The sequence below is a fragment of the Epinephelus lanceolatus genome, chromosome 11 (genome assembly GCF_041903045.1).
Source record: "Epinephelus lanceolatus isolate andai-2023 chromosome 11, ASM4190304v1, whole genome shotgun sequence".
Classification (NCBI taxonomy): domain Eukaryota; kingdom Metazoa; phylum Chordata; class Actinopteri; order Perciformes; family Serranidae; genus Epinephelus; species Epinephelus lanceolatus.
Genome location: NC_135744.1, coordinates 34,208,795 through 34,219,475, shown reverse-complemented (window position 1 = coordinate 34,219,475; position 10,681 = coordinate 34,208,795). Strand labels below are relative to the sequence as shown.

At 40.5% G+C, this 10,681-nt stretch overlaps 1 protein-coding gene across 1 annotated transcript; it reads right to left on the bottom strand.

Annotated features, from left to right (window-relative positions):
• Positions 1-548: 548 nt before the first annotated feature.
• Positions 549-6,034, bottom strand: yipf5 (Yip1 domain family, member 5). Its single transcript, XM_033635960.2, has 6 exons — positions 5,933-6,034; positions 4,959-5,076; positions 4,573-4,748; positions 3,059-3,204; positions 2,687-2,868; positions 549-1,796 (listed from the first exon to the last, which is right to left on the bottom strand). The coding sequence occupies exons 2-6, from the start codon at positions 5,066-5,068 to the stop codon at positions 1,634-1,636; spliced, it is 777 nt and encodes a 258-aa protein (XP_033491851.1). The 5' UTR covers positions 5,069-5,076; positions 5,933-6,034; the 3' UTR covers positions 549-1,633.
• Between the last annotated feature and the right edge of the window lie 4,647 nt (positions 6,035-10,681).

The following is a 10,681-nucleotide window of genomic DNA, read 5'->3' as shown; positions in this document are numbered from 1 at the left end:
ATATGTAGTTCCTATGTGGCAGGGTATAAGGAAGAGGTTGTTTTAGTGCACTTGTCAAAACCTACTGCCTAGTTGGTTAAAATAAACAGAAAAAAAAATAATGGCTTAAAGAGTTTTTGAAACTGATGACTAAAGAACTGGAAATGTTCTAAGAGGTGATGTGTCAAGTGCTGGGAGGTGTGAACATGTCCACAGAGAAATGTCTGCACTCACTTTTCATACAATTATAGACCTCATTTCAAATCTTGAAGGCCTTCCAGACCGAAGACGCAGTAAAAATGACAATGATGATCATCAAAGCATGCAGAATATTTCCTTTGATCTACCCACCAGCTGTGATATCAGCCCAGCTTGTTGGTAACTGTCAATATGCATCACACACCCACTTCCTCCAGTGCAGACCTGCCTTCCTTCTGCCACACAGCTAATAGCTATAGCTCCACGGGCCAAACAAAATCGAAGTTTCAGTCTCTCTTTAAAGAGGTTACATGACTTCTTCCAATTATCTGCTTTACTGTATAATGCACCTTTTAATATCACAAGGCAGGTAACTTTCAAAGACAACTTTAATGTGCATGAGAAGACATGAACAACAGATGACACATCAGAGCATACAAAGTGAGCTGACTCTAAAATAAAGATGTAAGGATGCAAACTGTATCAACAACCTATGGAGACGTGTCTGTACCTAGAAATATACAGTATCTCTCAGACTCTTAATTCTCAATATCCAATCAGATTTGTTTGGTTTTGAAAATTAAAACAATGCTTTTGTGCAAACAGTGTTTTCTTCTTTAAAGGCATCAAAACTCAAACGAATCTCAAGAGAATATAATGAAACAATACATAAGATATAGCAGAGTGGCTGTTTTTACATCAAAGATCGGATCGCTGCTGTGATGAGCAAATGATAAAATTCATGACTCCTCAGTCCCGGAGGAAAGAAGAAGATCCCCTATTTTTCTCCACCTTTTCTAGGGTGGAAAAACAGAATGAGCTACTGTAGTCTTGTGCAGAAGGAAAATGGGTGTTTCCCTTAGTCTTGCAGCTGTAGAATCACTGGGTTTGCCAGAACCAACAACAGCTTTTGCAAAAATCATGATGTTTCCACTGGCTCCAAATTAGCCTGCAGGGTTTGCGGAGGGTTGGTTATCAGTCCATCTTGAGAAAATTGAGAACCTTTTCCCGTCTGTGTCCAAATTAAATTGTCTCCTCTGGTTTCAAGTGTGTGAACTAATTGCTCACTTCCTTCCCCCTTGATGTCCTTAAAATCATAGGACTGCACCAGGTCGTTCGAGGCTCAACGTGGTCCACAGGAGAGATATTTTTCACCAGGTTTATTTGACAGTCCTTTCCTTTAAGATGTGTGAGGGGAACAAAGTGGAGAGAAGACATGAGAGAGACAATACACTCCACCCTGCAGATGGTCAAGTCGGAATGTAGTGAGAGGCGGAGGCTTGTTTATAAAAGAAAAAAAAAATACCTTGGTGCCGTTTTAGACAGGAACTCCCATTTTTCTGCAGCGTAACAGTGTAATTGGCCAATAGTTACACTAATTACACTGACGACTAATTACACTGAAATTACAGAAACTGGGGAGTGGTTATTTCAAACTCTTACACGATGACTTTGTTTAGAATACAGAAATGAGTGCAAAGACCCCATACAAGAGAGCGCACGGGTAAGCAACCAACAGCTGCTGCCCATCCATGGCCAATGCCGAGATGAAGATCTTTGAGGCCGAGAAACTGCACCAGCCAATGATTGTTGCCGTTAGTATAATTCCAATCATGCCCCTAAAAAGGACAAGAAGGTAGAAGGAGGTTACCTTTCAGTGTTTGAACAGTTAGCTGGAGTAAGGCTACATTTATATAGTTTTATTAAATGTAGAGCTATTTTTAAAACTCCTAAACATCCAACTAAAGTACAAATACAACAAACCCCTGCCTAAGAAGTGTAAACTACGCAAAGTTCTCTATAGTAGGGGTGTAACGTTTAGAATATGCAGTGTGTTGATTGATGTTCTGCCTGAAAACGTTTAACTGTATGCCATTAGCAACATGTGCTGTGGTTAGCACAACATGTTGAATGGCATGCTAGTCAGCCACACTATGGTGGTTGCAAATGAAATGCTGGAGCTTGAAGACCTGCATGCTAGTTCCCAAGCAGCTACAACAGCAACAGAGAGAGAGTTGTGCATAACACATGGAAGGTGTGTTGGCATTGCTCCACTCTTGAAGGACATGTGAATGGAAACATGCTGACATTAGAGGGCATCAGATGTGTCGATCAGTGGGACAAGGAAAAGCAACCGACATTTCGTATTTTCAGTTTCATAGATGCTTTTCAGTTTAATAGCTTGTTATGACCTGTTGCCTTTTGGAAAGTGTTTGATCAGTGTTTATACAGTGCATTATAGAAGTGTTTGAAATGTTTCTTATTTTTATTTTAATAAAAATAGTTAAACTATACCAAAGTTGCCAGTGGGCAAAATGTTACCAAAGTCCCCAGTAAGAGAATTATGTCAGTTTTTGACATTTGTTTTTTTCCCCTGATGTACTAAACTCCTGCTATATGTGAACTGAACCTGAACTCAACAGTGTGGTCTAAAGACAAAGAAAAGCCTTTGTTTGACTTACAGGTTATGATAACATTCATAAACTTTACTGTTTCCCTGTGTACTCACTGTAAAGAGAGGAGGACTCCAAAGCTGGAGAGGAGGATCATGGGGAGGAGACAGTATCCCAGCACGCTGGCCACACAGCCGAACGAGACGCCCGTCATACTCATTAGGTTGAGGAGGCAGTACATGCCGAGGCAGCCGATTGCACTGATACCATACACGTAGCCAAACTGGATCTTACCTGACTGGTAACAGAAAGGCAAAGAATACATACATCCACACAGTGAGACAGAGATATACACACACCTACATGATGACAGCTGTACAGGTAGGTGTACAGTTCGTATCATAAGGTGCTGCAGGGATGTCAGTGCCTGTTTTACTGACACAAATTCCTACAAATTATTATTTACCAATGATAACCAAATGATTTACCAGGAGAAGTGTCGCTCCGAATGCCAAACAGAAGACCATGGGGCCAGCCAGGTCTGTCTCATTCATGATACTGCCGTCTGCTGCCTTCAATGGATGGAGCACCGTCAGAGTCTTCTGCCAGATGTGGTCGAAGTTGATCCCTAATTCTAAGGCAGAGAAAACACACATCAGAAATGTTGGATATTAGAACATGATCTATGATCAAACATAGCCGGTAGGAAAAAAATAAACTATTAAGAGTTGCATAACAACTTTGGAAAGAATAGTGGTGACAGAATAACGCGTGGAAGAGATGCAACAGCATACAGTGTGCACAACTGGTTTACTATATAAACACTACGCCTTCACGGTTACAAAGAAAGGTCTCGCCTCCTGGAATAATTAAACTTCTCCCTCAGAGCTTTGCATGAGGAGCAAGGAAGGATTTCTCCTCAGAATAGCCTGAAGGTTTGTCTTCTCCTATCCAGGACACACTCATTTTAGTTTAAAGTGTGAATTAAATTAAAACGATCATCAACATTTTCATGGTTTCAGTGCATTTAATAAAGCTCAGCAGTCAATCTGACATTGATACATAGCTGTGTGGTACCACACGTATATTCAAACACAGGAATGGATGCAATGAGATCAATAAAGACTGACCTCTAGGTCTAGGTGGGGTCAGATGTATTAAACTGATTTAGTCTGTCATTTAATAAAAAATAATTTTAAAAAATCTTCAATTTCTGTAAGTGTGAGAAGCACAAAGTGCAACTATTGCACATTGAAGCCCGGATGGTTCGGTCCAAAGAGTCAACAACACAATGTAATTAAAAAGTTTTTAGTGGCAGCATGTCTGCTAAGTTTTCTCATGTGTGTAACTAGATGAGAACTGCTGCGAAACTTTTGGAAAAGTCAGGTCTGCCAATTTTGCAGTCACTTTGCCAGGTAGCCAGCCTTTGATCCATCAGTCCCGTCTATGCTATCAAAACTCTGCAGCTATGAGATTCTCTGCCTCTGGTAGTGATTGCACCTGGCAAATGAAACTTTAATTTCACGCCTTAATAACAGATCTTAGGTTCATATCCCAGAAGTGAGATTGCAGACTGATTTCAACAGGACCACTATAATTTTATATTTTAGGAATTCAGCTGGTGCTCTACAACTTACATGCAATTATTCCAAAAAATGGTTGACAGTGAAACTTATGATTATATTCACTAACTGATTATTCTCCAGTTTACCCCAAATTACAAAGTCCAATAAAGGTATTCAACTATAAGTACTAACTACTAATATGAAACAGAGTAACTAAAGCAAATTTTCATTGTTGAGAAGCTGTAACCAACTCTGACTCAGTGGTTTTTATCAATTTTAAGTATAGAAATAGCAATCATCTGACAGAATATCACTCAGAATCACTCACAAAATTCCTGCTCTCGCAAATGTAAAACATTTTAAGAGAAGTGAGAGGAGCTGCATGAGAACCAAGGAGGCAGGTAGCAGTCATAGCTTCCAGGTTGTGGTCTGCCTACCTTCTAACAGTGGTGGCTCGTCATCGAAGCTGCTGCTATACATGGATTGTGCTGGTGATGGGGTGTAGGTCTGTGTGGGCTGGAAGATTTGTCCTGTGTATGGCTGCTGGGGCGGCATCATCCCTGGGGAGGAGTAAGCCATGGGCTGGGAGTAGTCATACTGACCAGCGTATTGCCTGGGAAACACAGAATAACACTCAACAGTATTCACTGACTGAAAGGATATTAGATGATTTCTAAAGCTGCCTATTTCACATAGTATGCAGCCAGGGAACAAAATGCTACATAGGTTAGTTTCAGCAGCTGAAATGGCACATACAAGAATAATAATAATGTTGCTCTTGGAGATGTTAACAGCTGAGGAGCATAAGGCTGTCTTTACTTACTTGTTGTAGGGGTTTTCAGTGTTGCTGTAGCCATAGGCTGCCTGGTTTTGGTCATCTACACTGTAGCTGGACTGGTAAAAGTCTGTGTTAAAACTGTCAAACCCTGACATCTTTCAGTCTGTTGGACACACAGGAGAAGAAACAGAAGCACAACTTATCAGCTAGGTACTCTGGTCTACAGTGAGATGATACAATACGTTACAAACGTTATAAAACTGTTTCACTGAATGACTAAGCTTTGTAATATAAAGTCCAGTTGGCCTGAACAACAACATGTACATAACCTGGAAAAGACAACTTGCCACCACTACCAGGGCTGAGAATGTTTGAGGCGTCAATACTGCTGTTGGTAAAACCGTGACAAGGACTTAAACTACCACGTCTACCTATTAGCATCTCTACCGAGCGCTAAATCACGCTAGCGCAATAAAATAACGACGTTAACGTCAGGGACCGTTAACTGACCGACGTTCTGTATCTCGTTAGCTTAACCAATATTCCCTACTTTACGTGATACACGTCGTTGTCTTTAATACATTTGAACTGTTATTCACTGCTCTGTCTAGCTGCTGTTAGGTTAAGATAGCATTAAAGGTTCCTTCGTAACAATTTAAAACAACTGAGAGCTAAAGTAGCTAGCTAACGTAGTCAGCTTCACACACAAACAACACAGATAAAATTATATCTTGACAGTCTACTTGACTTTTAAATATTTAACTGTATAAACTGTCAACCACCTAAAAGAAGAAGTAACTTATCTTGTTAAGTAAACAAACGCTAATATTAATCTCGGGGTGGCTAACGTACCGTTAACTCTGCTGCTAGCAGGCTAGCTAATGCTAGCTAAATCAGTTGCGGAGACCTAGCTTGCGTGTTTCGTGCATAATGTCAGCAGCGGCTTTAATATGCCGTTCAACTCTCCTTACATAAGCATTATACTTAAGCTATAAAGCATTGCAAATGCTAACACTTACCTGTGTTGTTTGACAAATCTACCCAGAGTCCTGCCAACTTGGTTGCGGTTGCTACGTGTCAGGAGAAAGGTAAAGTTTCCGGGTGAAAACATAGCCGACGGGAAGTCGTTAGGGACATTGGCAAATTGCCCTCTGCAGAAAATATGGCGCGATCTACAGGCGGCTGTCGGTATTACAACTATAGCTGCCAACTACAGGCTGGAATATTGTATGAATATACTACATAGTATAGTAAATACAATTATTTTTATGCCTCATAATGGGGGGTTTTTCTGGGTGAAATAGTGCACTTCTGAATGTTATAGACCTGTGCTAAAAATCCTTATGAAGTCCTCCTGCTCACCTTTGAAATGGTGTTTTAATACAGAGAATGGGAGACATTATGGAAGCAGAAATATTTTTATTGTAAAGGTCAATCCACTTTTAGTTCTTAGACTCTCTAGTGTTATGGATTGCCCTCATGAAAAATGAACATCTGCAGCCTACATTTTACGAGGTCATGGATGCTTTGCAAATATCACATTAATAGGCTATTAAGTGGTTATGATGCATTTACACAGTAGTCCAAAGTACCAATAAAAAACCTAAAAGGCCACTTGCTACTGTGTGCAGATACATAATAACCCCCTATTATAATATTCAGTCTTTCTTTTAACAATGATTAATAAACACATCCAAGAGTTGTGTTAAAAACAGAGAGAGATATGGTTAAACATCACAAACTACCTCCTTTTCTGCACACCACAGGTAGGTATGAGGCCCTACTGGGTTCTGACCTATAGCTTGAGAAAACCTGTGTCTGGTACTGGTACGAAATACAGGCAGAGGGTAGAAGATGATTTAATAGGACAAGCGCTGGGCACCTGCAAGAACAAAGGTGTACCCTTTCATCAGGATGCAAAGGAGGAGATCAATCACTCTGCTGGTGCAGAAGAACTGCACGGCTACCAAATACTGCAGGTGGATCCATCCTCTTTGGTGATGACAGATAATGTAAAATAATAGGCTGACGACCTCTGCTGAGGGACGGGAAGGAATGGGAGGCGCACAGCATCACTGATGTAGGCTTGACCTTAAATGAAAAGAACAGATGAGAAGCAGGAACAATCATGCTGATCCTCACTAATGCTTTATATTATAGTCAAGAGGATACAAGAGAAAAGGCCAACAGGAACAACAAAATATATATGAATTCAGATGACAAAGACATATGGTAAATATAAAATGATCAAATTGACTTTTTGTGATTCTGCAAAACTAGGAAATTCATACCAATGTCCTTCTGTCACATCTATGAAAACTACCATGCTGGCGTCCTTCCCAAGGGTTATTAAAACGAGATTATTTCCACACCAGTGCTGAAACAAAAACACCTCTGGCATCCATAACAATAAAATGTCTGACTTTTAGCCATAGATTAACTGGTGCAGCGTGAAAAGGAAGTAAATTATACGCACTTGGCTCTGCTCCTGGCCTGGAGTTACAGAATTCTTTACAGAATGAGAAATGGGAAAATAAATACAGCGGAAAAAGGCATGGAGGAAAACTTTGTCATTATTCAGAGGAGACGTATTGAGCCTCTTCTGTCTTAAACAGAGAAACTCTGATTGAGTTATGGGTCTCAGGGCCACAATACGTAGAGAAGCCTTTTGGTCAGCGCTGCACAAAGCAGTCGTCTCAGCAAGGTTGCACGAGTTTGGAGGAAATTTTCTTGCCAGGAAACTCTGTGACGATCTGTCAAATGTAGTTTCCTGTTGAAGGCAATGCTGGCAACTAGATTCAAGCCTTTCATGTTAAACCACTTGTTCCAGGCTAGCCCCAAGACACTTCTACTGCAGGTCTCTTTTTATGCTGAAGGACAGGCAAGTCATGACGTGTGGAAAGTTTGGGTGGGTGAGGAAAAAAAAAAAACTAAACAAACAAACCCAATAAACAAACAAACAAAAAATGTCATTAAGAAACCTCTCAGTTGTGCAGGCCTGACATGGATCATTTCTCTGCCTCATGATGAACAAAATCAATTTGATGCTGGAAACATGAATTCCTACAGCAAACACCCATGACTAATCATAAGCAGAAATGAGTCTCCTCCCCTCCATTGCCTCTCATCTTCCTTTAGACTTTTAATCGTTTCTAAACTTGAAGAACATGTCTTTCTTCTTAATCCACTTAATGAAAGAAAATTGAAAAGTGCCAGAGAGGGTAATTGAATTTAGGGCAGTGTATTGCTATATGCTGTCATAATTGGCTTCTTTTATAAAGTCTCTACTGTAATCCTGCTGTCACTGCCTGGGTGGATGAGTGGATTAAAACTACTAAATTTCCTCTACTGCCGCAACCCCTCATCTCAAACCACCTACTGTACCCTCAATTAAGATTTCTTTTTCCGCCTCTCAAGGAGAGAGGAAAAAGCAGGGGATGAAGCTATCTTATTATATGTTCTCCGGGACCAAAAAAAAAATGCAGATGGGAGATAATTTTCCTCCTTCTGCACACAACATATTGAACATGTGAATGAGCACAAAACACACACACACACACACACACACACACACACACACAGAGGTCTATTTTTAGCAGAAACGGATGAGCACATTTTCTCTGAACATTTACGAGATTAAATAAATTCCTTTAATTCATCTAATTCAATTTCCTGCCACCCCGCTGATATGGCTGCTGCACAGATCATGAAATTAGTAGGCATCTGGTGCTTGCAGTGTCCTTTCTCTGAAACAGCTTTCATCTCTCTGTGAGTGAGCTACATGAGAACTAAAATAACAATCAGCAGCTGAAGAGTTTGGAGAAGTTTGTTTGTTCCAAAATGGAGATTTCCACCCACTTGAGATTTAACAGTCTCTGACAAAATGATAGTCAACATGAAAATACATCTCCTTCTGGAAAGTAGTGATGATACCGCTGATTTCAAAGCATCTAAATATATATTATTAGGGTGCAAACAGCCTGGCTATAAAGACTGACAGACACATTCACTCTCTGACCTAAGAGACAACCAACACAACTAAATGTATGTCTATGCATTTGTAATAATACATTGTTGCTAATTGTTTTTGAGGCGACATGGTGGTACAGTGGTTAGCACTGTCACCTCACAGCAAAATACTGTTGTGTCGTTCGCGAACAAATCGTTCAAAAGAACGAATCTGAACGTAATGAACTGAATCACTTCTGGAACTGATTTGTTCATTTCTCAGTTCAGTTGAGCTCAGCAGCGAGCATGCAGGCCAGGAGTGGAACTGCCGATTCGGTCCGTGCATACAATGAATCACTCGCGAGTCGCGAGGCAGCCAGGGTGCAGGGAGGAACTGCTTACCACATGACGAATCACTCGGTGAACGAATCACTCAGTGAATGACGTAAGCTCGATTCCTGAGTGATTCAAATAATTTCTTCTCAGCGATACACTTTCATAGGGACTGTTTTCTCCAAGCTACGGAGAGAGACTGAGTCAGACTATGCAGTACACAGTCAGGGCTCCTCCCGCCAAGCACTGAACGATTCGGTGATCTTTTGAATGAATCTTTTTAATGAACTGATTCTAGTGATTCAGTAACATCTAAATAACTGCTTTGCCCATCACTACCAAAACGGTTCCTCGAACCTAGGGTGGGGGAGCCCTTCAGTGTGGAGTTTGCACGTTCTCCCTGTGTCAGCGTGGGTTTTCTCCGGGTACTCCGGCTTCCTCCCACAGTCCAAACACATGCAGGATAATTGGTGATGCTAAATTGTCTGTAGGTGTGAATGTGAGATGTGTGTCTGTCTCTGTATGTCAGCCCTGTGATAGTCTGGTGACCTGTCCAGGGTGTACCCTGCCTCTTGCCCCAATGTCAGCTGGGATAGGCTCCAGCCCCCCCACGACCCATAAAAGGGTAAGCAAAGTGAATGAATAATTGTTTTTGAACTTTTAGCGTCTTAAATTGTAATTGTGCTTTAGCAGAACATAAGAAAAGTCATGCTAATAAAGCTTATTGAATTAAATTGAATTAAATTGAATAGAGTGCTGCAGGGCTGATGTTTATTTGTAGGCCAACAGGGAAGTTAGCGTCGCCCTGGTTCCCTCGACAAAAAGAAAATGGGATTTTTTTTTTTCATTTGATTTTGGATTACTGCATTAAATAAGCTCTGTCGTAAAGGTTATGATACTTACACATTTTTTTAGCATGATAATCTTCACAGAAGAACACAATTTTTATGATTATTATTATTATTATAAATGCAAACCCCAGAAGTAAAAGCCAAGATTAGGCTATAAATGAACACCACAGTTGCATGGCTTCATTGTCTCCATCACAATGAGGCTGTGAAGCTGTGTTCTGCATGATGGTGCTCTGTAGTCTCATTTAGCCACTTGTTAGCAACCCAGTTTTTAGAGACATGTAACAGCTTAAAAATTTATGAGTTGGTTATTCACTGGTGTATTTTATGTTGTAGATCAAAACCTAAAAGTCTCTTAAGCTTGTGTTAACCACGGACATGGACACGGATTTCAGGCGTTTAACCCAAAACCCTTTCAAAAAAACCCACTGACTTTGAGACAAGGGCACCAGAAGTGCTAAAACGTTAACTCATTTCCAGGTTTTAGGACTCACTCCTGCACCACTCTATTCCTCTTATGTTAAACTATTTTGGACAAAAATCAGGAGACCATCAAAATGAATATGGTGGCGTTCTCCGTTCAGGAACCAAATTATTTTGAGCAATTTGTGCTGGATTCAAAAGAGACAAAAAGCT